At 32.0% G+C, this 19970-nt stretch overlaps 1 protein-coding gene and 1 long non-coding RNA gene across 7 annotated transcripts in view; one reads left to right on the forward strand and one right to left on the reverse strand.

Moving 5' to 3' along the window:
* Window positions 1-19970, forward strand: part of LOC106684830 (uncharacterized) — a 34936-nt gene that overhangs the window by 6417 nt on the left and 8549 nt on the right. Inside the window, exon 3 of one of the 2 annotated variants that reach the window (XR_001343742.3) lies at window positions 1714-2296. The exons of the other annotated variant lie outside the window; for it this stretch is intronic. This is a non-coding gene — a long non-coding RNA (uncharacterized lncRNA). Of the gene's footprint in view, window positions 1-1713; window positions 2297-19970 lie in introns of those variants that run through there. 2 annotated transcript variants of the gene reach the window in all.
* Window positions 587-15107, reverse strand: LOC106684828 (uncharacterized). 5 transcript variants are annotated; one of them, XM_024359094.2, is made up of 12 exons: window positions 14569-15107; window positions 13901-14493; window positions 12859-13051; window positions 12566-12774; window positions 7842-7983; window positions 7492-7611; window positions 5676-5740; window positions 5279-5394; window positions 4120-4252; window positions 3943-4029; window positions 1171-1314; window positions 587-774 (listed from the first exon to the last, which is right to left on the reverse strand). In XM_024359094.2, the coding sequence occupies exons 1-11, from the start codon at window positions 14573-14575 to the stop codon at window positions 1204-1206; spliced, it is 1776 nt and encodes a 591-aa protein (XP_024214862.1). In that variant the 5' UTR covers window positions 14576-15107; the 3' UTR covers window positions 587-774; window positions 1171-1203. The 5 variants fall into 5 exon arrangements, with proteins under 5 accessions (XP_024214862.1, XP_014282599.1, XP_014282600.1 ...); XM_014427113.3 differs by having other exon boundaries at window positions 7489-7611; window positions 14569-15101; XM_014427114.3 differs by having other exon boundaries at window positions 4129-4252; window positions 7489-7611; window positions 14569-15096.

Below are 19970 nucleotides of genomic sequence, written 5' to 3' on the forward strand. Positions count from 1 at the left end.
AATGCAATATACTACCACCTCTGCAACACAGTTATAGGGAAAAGGGAGGTAGAGAAGAATGTCAAAGTACATATCTTCAAGGTTGTATACCTATCTACTGTCCTTTACGGAAGTGAAAGCTAGGTATCACTTGATAAACACCTAAGCAGAGTTACTGAAATGGAAATGAGATAACTACGGAGTGTGGCAGGCCGAACTAGGAGGGATCGCATACGAAATGAGAGGACAAGACAGGATGTTGGGACTGTCTCCATAAAGGATACCATTTAAAAGAGACAACTCAGATGGTTTGGACATCTCTGTCGGATGAGTGAAGACAGGGATCCAAGAAAATATATTGAGGCCAGACCTATAGGAAAACGCCCAAGAGGGAGACCCTAGGACTACATCTCCAGAGTGGGAGAGAAAAGAAAAAGCTGGAATGCCATGAGGGTGCTGGCTTGGGATCGAGAGGCTTGCTTTGCCTGGACAGAGGCACCTCCATGCTGAAAGGAACTTAGGACGAAGAGAAAGAAGATTTTTATTTTTCTTAAAAAAAAAAAAATTGCTTCAGATCAGAAAATAATCCAAAAATAAACATAGTTAATAAGTTAAAAAATTATAAAAAACTTTATTATAGCAAAATGTCAATGGAACACATAATAATAGCATTTTAAATAGAAAATTCAATAAAAAATAATACAAGAATAGAATAAAAAACCCATTTCTTAAGGGCAGTCATTTTGTTAACACTTGATTTTCTTTGTCAAAAGTCGATATTTTCTTCATCAAATCCTAAAACAAAAGTTAATTACAAATATATTTAATTAATAAAATTTTATAAAAATTAATGATCTTTTACTGGAAGAGTTTCTGAAATTAAATTGAATTTGGCGTATGACACAAATTCCTTGTTTAATTGTAATAATTTATTTCATATAATCAACAACGTTTTGGGAATATTCCCGAAACGTTGTTGTTGATTATATGAAATAAATTATTACAATTAAAGAAGGAAGATTTGTGTCATTCACCAAATTCAATTCAAAGTCAAATTTTATAATATAAAAAACAGATTTTCTTATTTATTTTGTATACAAAGCAGAACAATATAGTTTGAACAATAAAATTAAATATTATTATAAAAATAACAGTAAATAAACATAATTTAAACTCTCTAACCTTACTTACCAAACCTTTTGAAAAGGACCTAATAAGTCGATATTAAATAAAATACAATTGCTGCTTAGAATTCTTGGATGGAATAGAATGAACTCCCAATGATAAAGCCGGTCTTGTTGACCTGACCCACAACTCCACATATCCCCTGTCTACCTAAAATCACAGCCAGGTGGTTCTTTAGGGCCAATCAACAATTGTAACATTGTCAAAGCCTTGCAATCACTCCACTCAACCCTCATGTTAGTAACATGCAATTTTGGAGAAAACAACACCAAAACCAACTGATAATATAATCGTTAATATGGAAATTATGCTTAATATATTACTATCTTTAATTTCAAGAAGCAACCCTAAGCTTTAAAAAATACTATAAATAATTGTAAAGATGTTAAAAATAAAACACGATAATTGGAATTTACACGAAGTCAAGAACCAGTATAGTGCTTTTTCACTATCTTTTTTTTAATCCCCTAATTTTATTTGCGAACATTGCTCAAACAGCAAATTATTCTCTTAATAACCTATATTTGAGTTATTGATTTGTCGTTACAGATTAGAATATATGGGGATGAGCCACTGAGTATCCAGTCTTTCACAGGGGTAAGTGAAAGTAGATAAAACTTCTACTAGATCATGTACACACTAATCCCAACTTGGAGCTACATAGGATGAGCCGTGCAGCAGAGATACATGAGAATAAGTTTACTTATTATTTATTGTTATGATAAGTTCTAGTACTTCTCAAAGAAAATATAAGCAATTAAATGCACACATCTAGAGGTGCAAGAGATTCATAGACAGTGAACAAAGAGTCTTTCATAATGAAGAAATAAAGAAACCATCGAATAAGTTTTCTGAATATTACCATTAAGTTTTTACAATCAACCAACATTATTCTATCGGTCCCCAGTTTTGAAGAAAAACTTATACATTAAACTTTATCAAAATGAATTCAGATCTTAAAGGACAATCATACATAATAAAATGCTAAGGAAATAATAAAAGGCTTTAATAATGCCACATGGATACTTGTCCATATATTTTAAGATGTGTAGAGAAGAATTTTTAAGGAAGATGAACAAATTATACAAAGTAAAAAAAAAAAATAAATAAATAAATTTAAGTTAAAAAAGAATTGCTATTTTTTTATTCAATAAGTTTTCAGTCGATTTCTCATTTAATTTTCAATCTTCCTCACATTTACCACTGTCAAACTTTGAAGTATATAAGATAATATTAAATATTTCCATGCTACGCATTCCTGAGTAACTTGGTATATGAAATATAAGGTACAAATTTGAATAAATTGGGCAATTCCTAAAAAGAAAATATCAAATTGATTCCATTTATATGCTAGGGCTTTTAACAGACCATTCTGAGAATTTCTCCTATGTTACTTTTAAAAAAAATACATATATATTAATGACAATTAGTAAATATACTTGACTTAACACAATGAGATTGCATGAGAGCCAATGAAGCAGGTATGCTATCTTATTATACCTTGTAGCTTCACGGGACTGATTTATCACAGTTTGAGGAGGAATATTTTTAGCTAATGATTCGGTTTGTCCTGCAAGTTCACCATCACTTAAATCAAGATTTTCAAAGTCATTTTGGAGGAATTTTTTGTTCAATATTGAACTTGTAGCATTAGCAAAACATTTATGTGTTAAGTGAAAATTATAAGAATCAAACAGTTTATTATTATAACAAACATTAATGTACAAATAATTTTTTTACATGAAATATTTCTAATTTTGTGTAGTTAATTAGGTCTTATGGTTTTCTAATTTTCTTCAGGTTTTTTATCATAATAATCAGTTAATTTACGAACTGAAATATATATTCTTTCCAAAAAAAATTAAGTAATAATTGTTAACTCACTGTAATTAAATACAATGACAACACAGGTAGTAATAATCCTACATTTTTATGGTAATTAAACCTCTAAAATACAAAATACCTAATAAATGTGAAATTAACAAACTGTTCATTTTTTTTTTTTTAACAATCTCAATTTATAAAGTATAATTGACAATAATTCCTTGATCCATCTTCATTAATAAACATTGTCTAAAGTTAATTTAGAGAGTTACTGTAAGAAACCTACTTCCATGAGTATGAAGTCAAAATAATTAGTATTTTCCAGATTGATAAAGGTTCATATTTATTGCAATTATTATTCTAATTTATGTTCCTTACCCAAGAGACATAGTGTGATATTACAAATCCTTAAGTCTTCCTCAATGTTTATTGAGACTATTGCCAATAACACAAAATTTTTTTTTCAAATTGGACTAGCAATTTTTAAAATCATCACATTCAAACACACTGTTTAAATCTATGCACATGTAGACATATAAAATATGCACTGGTATCAAAAACATGACTTGAATATGAATGATCATTGAAGAATTAATTTAAAAGCAGAGAAGGTTCAAAGGAAGTTGATCAAATAACAATGACCAAAGTAGTAAAAGAAAGAAGAAATGACTTAATTTTAAGTTAATATAAAGCAGCTTTTTCCTTCAATACATGCGAAAGCTAGAAAAAATATTTCCTCTTATCCCACACATTCCATCATTAACACTTGGAATAATAACTGTTTAAATTGTAATTAACTTTCAATAAAATATTTAGAAATTATATGAATAGAAACAGAAACTTACATAATTATAAGTAATAGCTTTTAATTGGAATAATATTGTTTTATATTAACAACAATTAATTAACAAACCTATGTAAGATTCAAAATAAATAACTAAAAACAAAACTTACATTTTTTTTCAAGGGAGTGCTACTTTTAAGATTAACCCTTGTATTTTGGGATGGTGCCGTGTGAGGTCTTTTCCATTTCTGATTGTCCTAAAAAAAAACAAAAAAAACAATGCCAGTATTAGATAATAAGTAACAACTAATAATTAAGCAGAATTAATATGAAATGAAATTTCATACATTACTAACATTCGGATTGATAGATGAGAAAGGCTGTTTTGTTTGAGAAACTTTGCGAGAACTTGTACTTAGAGAAACTGATCTCCTTGTAGTTGCTCCAATGTGTTCATTATTTTTTCTAGATAACCTGGACCTAGAAAGAATGAAAAAGTAATAATGAACATTCTGATTGGCTATAAACTTATTAAAGGAACTTAACAATCTCAGCAGTGCTGGTCCAATTGAGTAAGCTCCTGTAATCTTATTCTTTTCTATTACAATTTGAAAACTTTTCTAACTAGGATTGACTTAGCTGTTCTAATCTAATCATTATTCTGGAACTAATATCTTTAGCGGTAAGCTATGAGAGGGAACGCATGATCATTATTAATAAGGTTTTATGAAACTATTCATATAACTGCGTAGAAGAGTACAAAACAGTTAAAAGTATCTCACACAACAATTAAAAATCATATAAGGTGTTTTGAACTTGTTAAGAAGCTTGATATTAGGGTTCTGCACGAATTGAAAAAAATTCGTTAAACTCAACAATATTTGTCATAAAATCAATATTTGTGATAAATATTTAAACATAATCCAATCGACCTCTTTTTTTTTTTTTAAATGAATTATCATTGGCAAGGATAATGCCAACTACTCATGAAATTGGAGGAAGTAATCAAAGAGAAAAGACCAGGATTAACTAACATAAAGGATTCATGTTCATGTGGAATAATGTCATGACAATACAAGGCATCACACGTCTTTAGTAACAGGTATGAAACTATTGAACCTTGGTAGGGAAAAGATGTCAAACCCCCCCCCCCATATTGTCCTGACATTGCACCATCAGTCCATTGTTTATTTAGAAGTTTAATATAATAGTAAACATTTCAGAAATAATGATGACCTCAAATCAAACAGTCGAGTTTTTTGCAGATTAAGAACAGCAGTTCTACAAGCGCGGTATAATGAATCCACCAGAAAGATGGCAAAAGATCATTGAAAAGAACGGAAGATATCTGACTGATAAAAGTTAATTTTTTGTATATAGAAAAAATTGAGTTTTGTTTCACACTAAAAAAAAAACTAAATAATTTTCTTGTCAATCCTGTATATGTTGGTTAATTGTCAGTCATTAATAAATTACTTAAATGTGCAACTAAACAGAAAAAAATACCTAGATGTAGAATCATACGAAGTTCCAACATTCTTTTTAGGATTTGATGCATTTTTACTGTTAGGGGTTGAAGTAGCCATAGGGCTAATCAAACTTGAAGATAAGGTGCTGTCTTCCTAAAACAAAAGAAAAAAAAATTAAATAATGCAGAGGCTCACAAATCCCTCAGATTAGAATATATATAAATCACATCAAGAAAGCAACAAGCATTGTTTGTTGAACAAAAACTGAGTGTTAAAATTTATAGCAAAAGTTTGTCTAGAGGGAACGCATTTTTAAAGAAGCCAAGTTTTTTGGCATAATTTTTAAAATTTACTTTTCTTACATAAAATAATAAGGAAAACATTAAATCTACTACTATGCTAAAATCGATTAAGTTGTTAAATAATAAACTTACACAACTTTTCCCTTTAATTTTAAAATTCGGAGAGCTCTTCTTCAATGGAGATATTTTATCAGTGACTGTAATAAAATTAATATAATCATAAATAGCTTGGCAGTTACATTGTTATAAAATAAAATTCAAATCCAATAAATATGAATAACATATAACATAAATATGAAGTAACAACATGAATAAAACATAAAATTATAAAAACCTACTATAAATATTAATTATAATTACAATATTAATTGGTTATATAAATTCTATTAACCAACATTAATTTGTATACTCCACCCGCCTTTAACATAATTAAAACAAAAGCAAATGGATTCTGTTAGAAAGAAAATCTACTAATACTTTTTTGAGAACCTTCAAATAATGAGTTTAAACAGGTAAAATTAGAATGAAAGGAAAACAAAAAATTAAGAAGTTGCTTTTGTTTACTATTACAGCCATCAGTTTTGTCCAATTTATGAAAGTTCTCTTCAGGGTTAATGTAATAACAAACAGAACTGTGTTAGGAGTTAATATTGGCCTTCTATTTTTTTGGGGGGAATTGAACAAGCTGAAACCACTGCTGCCCTCAACTCTATGAAAAACCTATTGAGAATCAAACATTACCAAATGAAAAAATCTTTTGAGGCAAGGTTAGATACAGTTATTTGACCTATAAATACAGGAAAGTTGACCTTAAACTAAATATTACCAAAAATATAAAGATATCTTCCCAATGAATTTTGAAGAGATACAACTTAAGTTCATAATTGTAATTCCAGGATACTCTATACCAGATGCTGGTAAAACTTAGAGGAAGAATTTCAAAAATAACTTATCTTTTTTTAAAAGAAAAATTGGATAGAGGGTAAGAGTTAAGACATGAATTTCAAGAGAAAAATTTTTTAGTAGACTGAAATGACCACTTTCTGTCACGAGCTAGAGCCAGAGGGACAAGGAATGGCAGATGGCCTGAGATAGTTAGAAAACGAGAGTTGCCAAATAGGCAAGCTTAATAGTCCCTTTGCACCCAACAGTTTCTTATACTGTGTTTAACACCAGCTTTTACAGACATCTGTTTTCCTTGTGATGACAGGTAATACATTCTTATTAAAATTAAAAAAAGAAAACATAATTGAAGAAATTAAAACATGAGAATTTTTAATTTTCCTACAACCATAGTAATTTATTTTTGCAATAAAAAATATGGACTTTTAGGGTCCATTTGTTACAAACCCATCTTCCGCTGGTAATGGAACACTGTTTCAAGATCAAATGTACAACTCTGTTCAATGTCTTCATCATCATCAGTTTTCAATCCACCTGTATCACAACTGCTGCTCCTTCAGGAGACTTGTATTATAATCTATTCAACTACTTAGACTACAGGGAACTGGTTCATAGCAAATTACGTTCGGAATCAAATGAGAAGGCAGATGTTAGATCCAACCACCCTGGACTTAAAGCCATTGGTCCAGGCCGACCACACCCCTACCATTTTCCACTATCCTCTTAACACCTACTTCACAAACTACAGGTCTGGGGGTTTAATAGGAATTAAAATTATGAGCTTAAACTAGATTCAGGTCTAGCAATAAACTGATCACTGGATAGTGTTAGATCAAGAATAAAACTATCTCAGAACTACTTTAAGTCAAGGTTAAACAGAAACTAAAAAAAAAATTTGTTTAAATCTTGGAATAGTGAAGATCTGTAGTAGTCTGATAGCAAGATCACTTTAACCCTTGAATCCACAACCAGTTCTCAATGAGACATAAAATATATTAATTTAAACCAAATTTTTAAAAACAAGTAATAAATAGATACACACTACTTTTGGTCATTTTCTGTAGAGGAACAATGGCTTTCAATGGACCTTTTTTGAGAATATTTCCAACCTTTTTTAGTCGAAGATCATTTGTTACAGGTACAATGGGTTTAGAAACTGCTATACCTAAAAAAAAAATAAATTCATATCAAGCAGTTCATAAAATTAAACCATTTAAATAAACAAACAGTATAGATAAAATAATACAGTGCAAGATACAATCAGATCTATTTTTTTCATCTATATTAATTAATTAAATGAAACAATTTGTGAGCATGGTTGCTCAAAACACCCATCAATGATATAAAATAAAATTCATAACCTTATAATGAGTACATTAAAAGTTATATACAAACCTAATGTATCTTTTTCTTTAAGTTCAGTAGGAGATTTTTCAGTTTCAGCCCGGTCCAACTGCTGCTCAAAAAGCTTCTCATCTCCCATTTTATTTTCATTAGATAAACTAGTTTTTGAAACAATTCCTTGAAAGTTAAAATCCTAAAATATACACACATTAATTAGGATATTACATTTTATTATGAAAGTAACAAAATAACTGCTGGAAGAAGTGTTGTTACGATCGGACAATAGGTTATGGAAAAACTATTTTGTACATTACCTAAAACAAAATCTTTAAAGACTTAGATCTAGAATTCGATATTAAATATTATAATGAATTATATAAGCATACAATCTCAGCTATCATAAACACATCTGGACACATGGAAATACAAGCACTAAAGGTAATGCAAAAGGTAAAGCACCAAAGCTATCTAAAAAAACTGAATGTCATAAAGAAAAGTATGAGATAATGGGGAAGCTCCAGTCACACCTCCCACAGAGAGCAAGTGGTCCTAATATGGCACAGAATAAGGCATAGAGAGCTTATACACACCTCCAGATAACTAAACAAATCTATTTAGATGTCATTGATGTTATGAGAGCCTGTTGATAATCTATATCGTTGGGTCACATAGTTACGATAGTAGTCATAACTTTTTGGCTATCATCATAAAACTAAGCAGGAAAGTTTTTATTTTCTCCTTTAATTAATAATCATATTCTTCCTTATTTTATATTAATTTATTTTCATTATCATTAATAATGAGAGATGGTTAATTATTTCAAATAAACAAAATTAAAAAACAACTAAGGAGAAAGCTTTTCGAAAATTCGGCATTTAAGCCCAGTCAAACTATTTTAATGAGGATAAGACCTAGCTGATATTAAAGATAATCATAATCGTTAGAGCCATTTTGGAAAAAAAAATGTAATATCTATGATATATAGTGTCACTTCAAATTAACTTGATTATAGCAAAAAAATGTTTGTCATATTCCAGAAATATTTTACAATGACAATTCTTCCCTTCATCATATGTTTTATATAAAGGTAAGTGACAATAAAAATATGTGACTGTGCTTTTTCTACAAAGAAGGGATTAAAGTTGCATTTTTCAGTCTACTGTTGCTAGTCTCTCATCGGGCGCCTCCCCCAGGTGGCAGATAGGGGGATTCACACCAGATATGGTGGGAACCGGGAAATAAAATACCCGGGGTAGACCAAAACTAGATATAAATCCAGGCGTGACGGTTCCTAGAATAGGTGGCATATTGGTCAGTGCCTGTTTCTCAGGTTAGAGGTGGCTGTTTCAAACCTGACAGGATGCATAAAATTCAATTTTGATGATAATAATGATGGGAGATAAAATTAATTGTGCTACGGTGCAGGGGCACCAGAACTAGCACCAAAAGGGAATGCGAAAGCATGTTCTCCGGCATCATTATCATATGACCGCAGTGCGACTATGGTGGAAGACTTGGCTATTGTAGCATCTAATACTACAAGACTAACTTCTTTAGAAGTGATGCAGAACCTGGGGCATAAGATATATACACTTCTCCCTTTCATTCATTCAATGCATAACATTCATAGTGAGAAATCCAACATAATTTTGAAAAGTTGGAAACAGCTGCTCTCTCTATCAAAACTGCAGATTGTCAGACCAAACAAAAAAGATAAGTCCACCAAGAAAGAATGCTGTTAGCCTTAAATCCATGGAGGACAGTTACCCCACATTCTTTGGCGAGTGATAAGAGGAAGAATATAAAAAAAATGGTACAACCCAATATAGATCAAGCTTTGCACTACAACGTAGATTGCTCCCAAAGAACAGAAGTTCAACATAAGAAATCACAAGAAGAGGAATGTTGGCAAAAAGTACACAAAAGATCGAGGAAGAAATCTTGCCATAAACCTCCGAGGCCAGACACTGTAATTCTGAAGACACCAGAGAGCCAGTCCAACGCAGATGTCCTGTAAAAGATAAGAGAAGATCCAGCGATGGTAGAAGTGGCCTCTTCAATAACTATGGTCTGTAAAATTAATAAAGGTGATCTAATTCTGTAATTGGACCATAATGAAGAGCAATCTCTTATTACACTGAAAAGCTCAATAGAGGCAGTGTTTGATTAAGGGACGGAAGTGCGAACTTGGACGGAGGAGTCTGATTCTTCTATTTCAAGAACTTGTGATGCAGCTAAGACCCATTCAAAGCCTGGAAAACATCATTCTCCAATATACTGGCAGACAGATGCTATTGCCAATCTTCATCGGTGTTGTAACCTAGCAAGATGTTACCAGCGAGCGAGACTTCCTGAATTTTCTGTGCTTCAGGAAGAGTTCAAGAGGACTAGAAGGAACTTCTGAGGAGCCATCAAGACAGTGAATGACATTACTGGCGAGAACTTTGTGATGAGGTGGATTACCTTATACTTTGTGGTAGGCCTTATAAAATAGTGCTTAAGAAACTAAGTAAAGGTATGATGCAGCTCCCCACAAAATCAAATGTTGTGGACGATATTGCCAGCAAACTATTCCCAGAACAGGCAAATGCTGTAGGATGTATAGACAAAATACATAAAACTCATTTTCCACAAATTATGCAGGAAGAGATAGAGGACACTGCCTCAGAACTACAACATGGGCAGACATCATGATAGGACGGTATTCTAAATGTGGCTTTTAAGATGGCTCTCAGAAAACAGCCAGATCTTTTCATCCATCTCTTTAATTTCTGTATTTCTGAAGGATCAATTCTGAAACCTTGGAAGAGACAACGCCTTGTACTTATTCCAAAGGATAGAGGAGGACTGGAAGACCTGTCAACCTAACGTCCAATTTCTTTATTGGATACTACACGTAAAGCATTTGAGAAAATCTTTTAAACAATAGTTCACGGAGGGTGTAAATGACCTCTCAATATGGATTTTGTAGAGAGTGATCCACGGTATATGCTATTGACTAGTAATCAAGAAAGCCTATACAAGCAATTACAGGAGCAAGGTACAGGAGAGTTGCTAAGTGGTATGCAGCAACCCTACTGTTAAAGCCACCTCAAATCGACTATATCTTTTTGTTAGAAGGCTTTAAACTGAACATACGACAAACTGGTTCGGATTAAACATTTATTTAGTCATTTAAACATTTCAAAAATCTAAAACTAAAATAAACAAGATATGACTAATAATGATTACAAGTAAAAATAAAAAGGCCTCTCAGATAAAAATAAAATAGTCAGATAAATTTTGAAAACAAAAAGAAACTAATTTACAAAAAAAACAAACAAATAAATCTATAAAATAAATACTAGTCGACGTAGGGTTGCTCCACTCCAATAGGTCAGAGATTTGTAGGTTACAGCTCTTGTAGCTAAATACACCGCTGTAATGGTCCAAAGTTGGTGTAGTGGCTCATCGATAGTCCAAACATCCAAAAGTCGTATTAATGTATTAGGCAAGCCGACGCATGAACGCAGACAGGGCTGGTTACACACGTTCATAGCCACTAATTATCCGGAACTAATATTAAAGTCAAAACACAGAAAAGGTCTGGTTTCGAACTGTAATGACGACTAAAACACTCAAAAAATGTCTAAACTATTAAACTATAAACACAGACAGGGCTGCTGAGACGCTATCATGGCCACTAATTAGCCAGAACTGCTCTAAAATTGGCCCTTAGCAACTGTCTCTATTACTCATTGAAACACACAAATATAATTACATTTTTTTCTTCTCAAACAACCAAATTCAATTAAAATAATAAAAATAAATATAACTAAATTAAATTCTAATAAAACTCAAATACTATTTACAAGGTAATTATATATTATGGCATTAACACCTACTCTAGAAGTCATGAATGCTTTTAACACTACAAGATGGACCTGTATATTAGATACCCTATGAACAATGGTGGTGCCAGTCTACCTTATGAGAGTTTTTACAGACAACTTAAAAGATAAAGTTGTTTTATCTTTCAGACATTGGCCAAAGGAGAAACAAGGTGACTGGTGATGTCCCATAGAGCACCATACTAGGGCCTCTTCTGTGGAACATTATGTATGATACAATTTTCAAGTTGACAATGCTGGAGTGAGCCAGAGTAGTGGGATCTGCAGATGATCGTTGCAGTAGTGGTGGTGAAGTAGTTGGAAGAAGTTACCCTCATCAGTCACTGCCAGGAAGCAAAGTGAGTCAACACGGATTAAATGTTCACACAGAGTATATCAGTGCCAAATTTGCTGAAGTAGCATCCTTAATGTCACGCTTTATGTGAAACGATGAAGGTCCTAGGGAGCACGTGTTTCTCAGACTAGCTTTGGGACTGAGTAAAGAAATTCACCACAGTTATCCTTAAGATCCTGAGAGCGACAAGCATGGAAAACATGAAAACCATGTGAAGAGAAGTATGAGGCGTCACTCGACCATTTCCCTCCATAAAGTAATGCCTAACAGTGGTCCCATATAGAGGAATGAACAGGTGTAGAGAGGTGGTTTTAATGGGCAAGACTCCTACACACAGATAGATATGGGCCTATCCATGTCTTTTTAAGATTTCCACTGACCCTCGTAAAAAAAAATATAAATAAATAAAAATAAAATGGTACTGTTAACAATTCTCTAAGATTGTTTGAAGTTAATTCCATAAAACTTTATGGAGTTAATTTTTAATGCTGTAAAATAGCATAAATAAAAAACTAACCTGCAATTGATTAAATTAAAATGAAAACACTTACCTCACCACAAGACATATTTCCATCAATTGATGCACGAATCCGTTTTTTGTAGTGGGCAAGCTTCTCATGATTAATTTCATTTTTCTTTTCTTTCTTTTTTACATAAAACAGTTTAACTTTAGGAAGACCAATACTATTATCATCACTGTCAGATGAATAAGTATCACCCGATTCCCAAGGTGGACTTACAGACATAAGGTCTTCATGTACTGCAAATATGAATTAAATTGTAATTAATGTTTTTATAAATCAAATATAATGCTGTAAGTTAAACTAAAAAACAAAACAAAAACCTTTAGTATCAGAAAGTAATTTCTTGTTTTCTTTTAATGGAGAATGTTTCTGGGTTTTATTTGAAATTGAGTGATTGGCAATTGCATTATATGAAATACAGCCTTCCTCATTAATTGATAAGTTATTTAAAATAACAGATAGTTGCTTTGCTTCCTCCAGAATGTGGCTAAGATCATGAATTTCAGATTCATCCTACATAAAAAAATACAACAGACATTATTAATGCACATTACATTCTCAAATCAATCATTGAACAACCTAAATTGATTCAAATTGAATGGAGAAGCACAAATAATATTAATATATTATACATGAGGGTGGTCCTTACCTAATGGTTATTTTCCAAAAGTTAAAATTTTGCTGCTCCCAACTTCGAGATAGGAGTATGAGAGCTAAACTTTTAGAAAGTTGAAAAATAAGGACAATCCTACTGTATACACATTTTACCAATTGTATAAATGCATAATTAAATATTATTATAGATTAATCCAAAAATAAAGTCATTTCAAACAATGAAGTAGACTATGGTACAAGAATTAACTAAGCCAGTTAGTTATTAGACATTATGTTAGATCCGTAAAATAAAACTCAGAAAGTACTTACAGTTCAGACAATGTTTAACAAAAATCAACAATAATGACTGACTTAAAATGTTTGACTACATCATTGAAAAGGATATACAAAATCATAAAACTCAATTAAAAATTAACTAATTTATCAAACCATGGTCATAATAAAACAAATATAAAATTCTACTGAACTGAAAGTTGAGGAAAAAAAAGATTTACATGCACACAGGAATGAAATAATATATCTTGTTCTACTTCCTGTCTTAGTTTAAGAAGCAGTATTAATACTAGTGGTTTTTTTATGATAAATTTTACAGGCGAAACTAAAAATGCTTCTTATAATCAATGTAAAGAGGGTTATAGATTGTCTTTTGCAGAACAATGATTTGGTTAAAGAAACTAATAAACTATTTTAACAGCACTTAATACATCATTATCAATAAACAATAGTTTAGTCAAGATCTTAGTTTACCTTTTTGTATTTGAGGAACTGATGTTCCAAGTTAGTAGAAGTTGACTTTAAGTTGTACAAAACATTTTTAGAAGTTGGAATTTCATGTTTAGTTTCAGATTGATTAGTTCCATTTAGTGCTCTTTCAATACATTTACCAACACGTTTTTTTACAACTCGCTTAATCCTATCCCTTAAAGAAGGAGAATTATCCAGTGATCGGCTACTAAGATTTAAAATATCTTCATCAGGTTTTTCATACTGTTTTTCAGATGTAGGGAAAAACTTAACATTGTGAGAAACCGAGTTGCTACGATTCAATCGACCATTACTTTCTCTTGTAAAAAAATCACCATCAACAAGCTTTCCACAACTTTCAGCACAAGATTTATTGCTTCCTTCATAATTCATTAAAGACTGATGTAACACTAATTCAAAAGGGTCCCAGTTTTCAGCACTTTGAGCCACAATATCAAAAGGATTGTTACTTTCCAATTCTTTGAAATTTAAATCAGGTCCCGGAATGAGAGGATTTTTAAGATAATGATTATGAACCACAACATTACTATTTTTTTCAGGGCTATCTAAGTTGATCAACATTTCTTCATTGGTTCCTAAAAAGATAAAATTATTACATTAAAAAAAATGAAGATTTCAACTACTCATATAACATAATGCAATATACAAACCTGCCATTGTTTTGGTAATACCTCTATCATAAAAATATAACACCTCAGGTCATTTCAACAAGTAGAATATCTGTAATACTTTCTTTTCATTCACATTTTTGTTAATACGCAACAGTTAGTAAGAACCCATGGTTCAAAAAATATTAAAATTTGTTATAAATTCAAAAATATATCACAAATAATTGACGTAAATGGACAAAATAGAATTGTTATAAGTTTGACAATTGATTGAACATAAATAAATCAAACGAATAATCAAAAAGTTCGATAATATTTCTATCATAAAAAGATGTTCTTGTCTTAAAGTATAAAAGTTACAAACGATTAAGAGATACAAAATGATAAATAAATAAATAAATTAACAAGTTATACAACCAACAAGTTTCAAACAGTGTGAAGTGCTAAAATCCGTTGATAACAGTGGTACCAGTATCATGCCATAAGTCACCTGACATTAATCATACAATTTGTTTTCAATTACTGCAATAAACTTTATATTTTTTCTTTGAACTAAAAACCAGTGAATAATTTTATAATCGGTTTATGTTACCACTTTCTCCACTTTTAGAAAAATAATATAGTTGTCTATCACCAATGAAGTAGAAAAACACACAGTTGTGGTGTAATAAAGACCTTTGTTGTAGTCATAATTACATTTTCTAACACTACATTATTTAATTAAGATTTTTTTTTAGAAAAAAGCTCGTTTACTTTCTTTGGATTTATATATTTGAATAATCCATTTGATTGGTAAATTATTCATAACAGAAACTACAATATAATTCATCCACTGAGTACTGAGGTGAGACAATCCAACTTTCCCCTATACATTACTCCAAACCGTCACAAATCCCAGACGAGGAGGATTAAATGGCGATGAAAGAATGAAGGGACTCTTTTATTTAAAAGATATTTGAGGAGAAACAAGTAGGTGTATGTGTGTAAGGGTCAAGTTAAATTGGCAGTAGGAAACGTTGGAACGTGAATCTAATATTCTCTTAGCCAACGGATAAAAGTTTTAATAATGAGTAGCAACTTTACAGAATACATCAAAAGATAAGAGAAAGTTTCTCTTGCTCTCACTTATTCTGCCTTCCATTTGTTTCTATCCCTCTGTTTACTTTTATCAGTGATTTAGTTGTTTAGCAACAAAATCATGAAAAGTTTATAGCTTCTGGTTTCTTTATATAGATTGCTAAAGTTGTTTCAATCAATTATCGGTATCATATTGTGAATTCATACCAACGAAATTATTCCCACATGGGACCTTCTCCAGATTTAATGCTATTTAGTTAACAATTTCTATTTTTTTTTTTAAATTTTATTATCTTCAGGGAATGCTCCTTGACAATATTCTGAAGCACTTAATATTATAATAGATTTCGTGATATACATTTAAAAAAAAGGGTTATTGTAGGGAGTGACATATAAGACCAAGGAATGATAAAACGAAATATAGGGATTAATTACCACATTTATTAGTGATCATATTGAACGTTTTGTAGATAAGCAATTTTTAACATAAAATACCGGTTAAAACGAAAAACAACCTCCTGCTTAAAACTATTCTAATCAAACTCATTTTTACATTACTAATCTATCATGACAATAAAAATCAACATAGAACATAATATACAGTGTCATAAACAAATATGGTTTTGAACATGTTATATAAAGATATATCATATGTTTAATCAGGATCTAAAGGAATTAATAAGCGTTTAGTACTATTTTTGTTTATAGGTGAACTAATTTAATTAGGAAACCACATACATAGCTCCAAGAAAAAAATACCAAACTGTTGTCGAGGTGGTTGTATATAATTAACTTGTTCTGACTCTAATTGAATGTTAGGTACTCTATACCAAAAGGCCTCGACAATGCGTGCTCAGTAGGTTACGTCCTGAACAAGAGATGAAACAACAGGATGTTTTATAGGAACTAGCCGTAAATCCTCGCAGGATGGAGACTTCATTCCGTAGGGAACCCGCATACGACCATAAAGAGGATGACAAGAACTACCAATATGAAAGGAAGAAACGGTTTTGGAAAAAGGAAAGATACAGAGTAGGCAGAGTGAAATAAAAATCCAATACTCATTTCCAATAATAGCACTAGGATGTACTGATCCACTGTGTGTATTATAACTCACTGCCCCTAAAGGAAGTGGTCCACTGTAGTGGAAATTCACACTTTGGTTACTAAACGCCATCAAAGGATGCTACGTTTAAGACATTAGCTTTTATTGGATCAGAAGATTCTATTGTAATCTTTATTAATGAAAATAGTATATTTTAGAATATTTAAAAAAATGAAATTGCTATTCCATTTGCACAATTAAATTATTTATAAGAAATAGTACAGAAGAAACATATACGATGTTTGTGTGATGACAGTAATGGTTTACATACTCGTAATGGTTCTACTAAATTTTAGCGGTGACGCTACACTGGCAAGTAGAGACTCGTTTTATCAACTGCTCCTTACTTCAATTTGAGTGAGAGATGAAATTTTTTTTTTTTATTATTAAAATTTTAGGCCATAAAAGAAGTCAATGATGCCTTCTTTAATAATTTCACAAACATCATTTCTCTAAGCTATCAACTGAGAATCCCATTAGTCTAGATGGATATCAAAGTGAATATTAAAAGAAAATTAAAAATGTATATCTCGATTTGCCTCTCCTAGTCACTCTCTAGCAATGTCAGAATTTTCACCAATTCAACCATTTTTCGTCTTTAAATCTTGACATTTATGATTATTCTGAGGTTACAGAGCCATGGTTACCATGGAATGATGGAATACCCATCACACGTTCCGTTCTTTTGATGCCTGTTGTAGTAGGTATTCTAGGTAGGCTATTGACCGAACGGCTCAGCCAATTTTTATTTATTCAACCAGATATCGTGGATGTTTTAAAACAAGTCGAGTTCAAGATCCTGAAAACTATTGTACTGTACGCTTGAACCATTGTGTGTAAAACAATATTTTGAGCGACTATACAACATTATTGCTCAAATTACACTGTGATATTCCATATAGTATTGAAAAAGTACTGTAATAAACAGCCTGTCCGTTTCTGAATATGTAGCACTTTTTTGAATGAATAGCTCAACCCACCAACCATTCGTAGCCCGTTTAAAACACTCTTCATGTACAGCCTGGGAAAAAGTCTCAGAGGGTACAATTAAGGGTAAATATAAGTTTACAGAGAGCTGAATCTTAAATGAAGAGACATTTTCCAGTGGGGCAACGTAATTACATATTACGATGACTGTTACTTAAGGATAGTGATTATAAAGTATGCAGCTTTATTAATTGTGTGTGTTGGATAGAATTTCCTGATATTGTAATGCTGATATAAATGAGCATGATTAGGCTTATATTTCAAATGAATTAAAGAAAAGAATGAAGCATATCCCATGGGATAAATTAGTTTGACCATAATTTCTTGTATACAAGTTTTATAATTCAATGGAAAAGGTCTTTTTTTATTCCTATTATTTAGGAGCATTATACTAAAAAAGAAATTAAAAAAAAAAAAATTGTTTTCAGTAATTTTATGTTCTTTAAACTACGAGGGCTGTCCAGAAAGTAACAGACGTTTTGAAATAAACAATTCACAAATTGAAAAACTCAAAGTTTATTATATACATTTGAAAGGTACACTCTTAGCTATTTTTGTACATAATCGCCATTCAAATAAAGACATTTATCATACCGTGGCACAAGTTTGTCAATACCCTCTCTGTGTAAATCTGCCGCATACGATTTCAACCAATAGTTGGTACCGGCATGCAGTTCGGCGTCTGTATCAAAGCGCTGTTTACCGAGCCATTTTTTTTATCGCTGGGAATAGGTGGTAATCGTTTGGCGCCAGATCTGGGCTGTATGGTCGATAGTCAAACACCTCCCATCCAAGAACCAGACGATACCCATCATGCCAGGGTACGACGATAGGCCGTGCGTTGTCGTGAAAAAACAACACCTTTGTTTTCCCCGACGCTTATTTTGTATGGCGTGCCGTAACTTTCTTAGTGTTTCACAATATCTTTGTTGCTCCACGATCCAGAAAATTAACGAGAAGCACTCCCTGAGTCCCAAAACAAGTAGCCATGACCTTTCTTGCTGACAGCGTTTGCAAACACTTCCGTAGTTTCTCGGGAGAATGTGTGTGCGCCCATTCCATCGACTGCTGTTTTGTTTCACAGTTGACATGCTTCACCCAAATCTCGTCCCAGGTTACGATACTATCCAGAACTGTATTACCATTTGTGCTGTATTCTTGGAGAAAGGTCAGTGCTGCAGCCAGTCTCTGTTTCTTATGGTCTTCCGTTAGTATTTTCGGAACCCATCGAGCACAAAATTTGTGGTAACCAAGCTTCTCACAATTTGTTGCACTAAACTCCGTGAAATTTGGGGAAAATGTTCCGACAGCTATGTAATTCTTAAACACGAATTTTGTCATTGATTTGCATTGCCAGGTCATCAGTGACAAGGTTAGACCTACCACTGCGGTCCTTGTCGTAAACAATGGAACAGCCGTTTTAAAAATCAATGCACCATTGCCTCACTCGGCTTTCACTCATTATCCCCTTCCCGTAAACATCACAAAGCTGACGATAAATTTCAATTGGCCTGTTGTTCTAGCCAACTAAAACCGAATCACAGACTGCACTTCACAAGTGGCGGGATTTTCTATTGCAGAGCACATTTTGACAACTCAAAGAGAGCAAAGTGAGGAATGTGCAGTCCCTACCCAACAACAGCTGGATGCCTACTGAATGTAGGAATGTTCAGATTCTACCCCCAACCACCCCCATGATGAGCCAAAACGTCTGTTACTTCATGGACAGCCCTCCTAATTGCTCTACTGAGTAATCTGGATGAAAAAAAAAAACAATTTTGTATTTATTTCTTGTTTTCTATAAAACTTTTTTTTAAATATTTAATGTACGGATAAATTTTTATGGAAATTATGTGACATTTGTTTAACAATGTTAGTCAATAGAGTTGATAATTTGTTAATTGAATCGTAAGTTTTCGATTATTCTTTTTTTCAAAATGTCATTGTGCCAGTTGAAATGTTTTCCTCTAAACTCTCTATGTGATTGTATCCATTATATCATACACATATATAGCCAGAAGGGTATTTCCAATTGAAATGGAAAAAATCTGTACCACTAAAGTGCATGAAGGGTCAGGGGCTCAGTACTTTGTAAGGAAGTACTGTTACTAGACCAACGGTTGTGCAAGGAGGTGATTTGGTCAGAAATATGTAAATCAATTATAATTAACATCTATATTAAAAATTAATACTACATAGGTAGGTAGATGAAAATATAAAACTATTTACTTCCAATTATGAGAGATAGTTGACCGTGGATGATGAATGAGGAGAA

The sequence above is a fragment of the Halyomorpha halys genome, unplaced genomic scaffold (assembly GCF_000696795.3).
Source record: "Halyomorpha halys isolate HHAL.00 unplaced genomic scaffold, Hhal_1.1 Scaffold624.1, whole genome shotgun sequence".
Taxonomy (NCBI): Eukaryota; Metazoa; Arthropoda; class Insecta; order Hemiptera; family Pentatomidae; genus Halyomorpha; species Halyomorpha halys.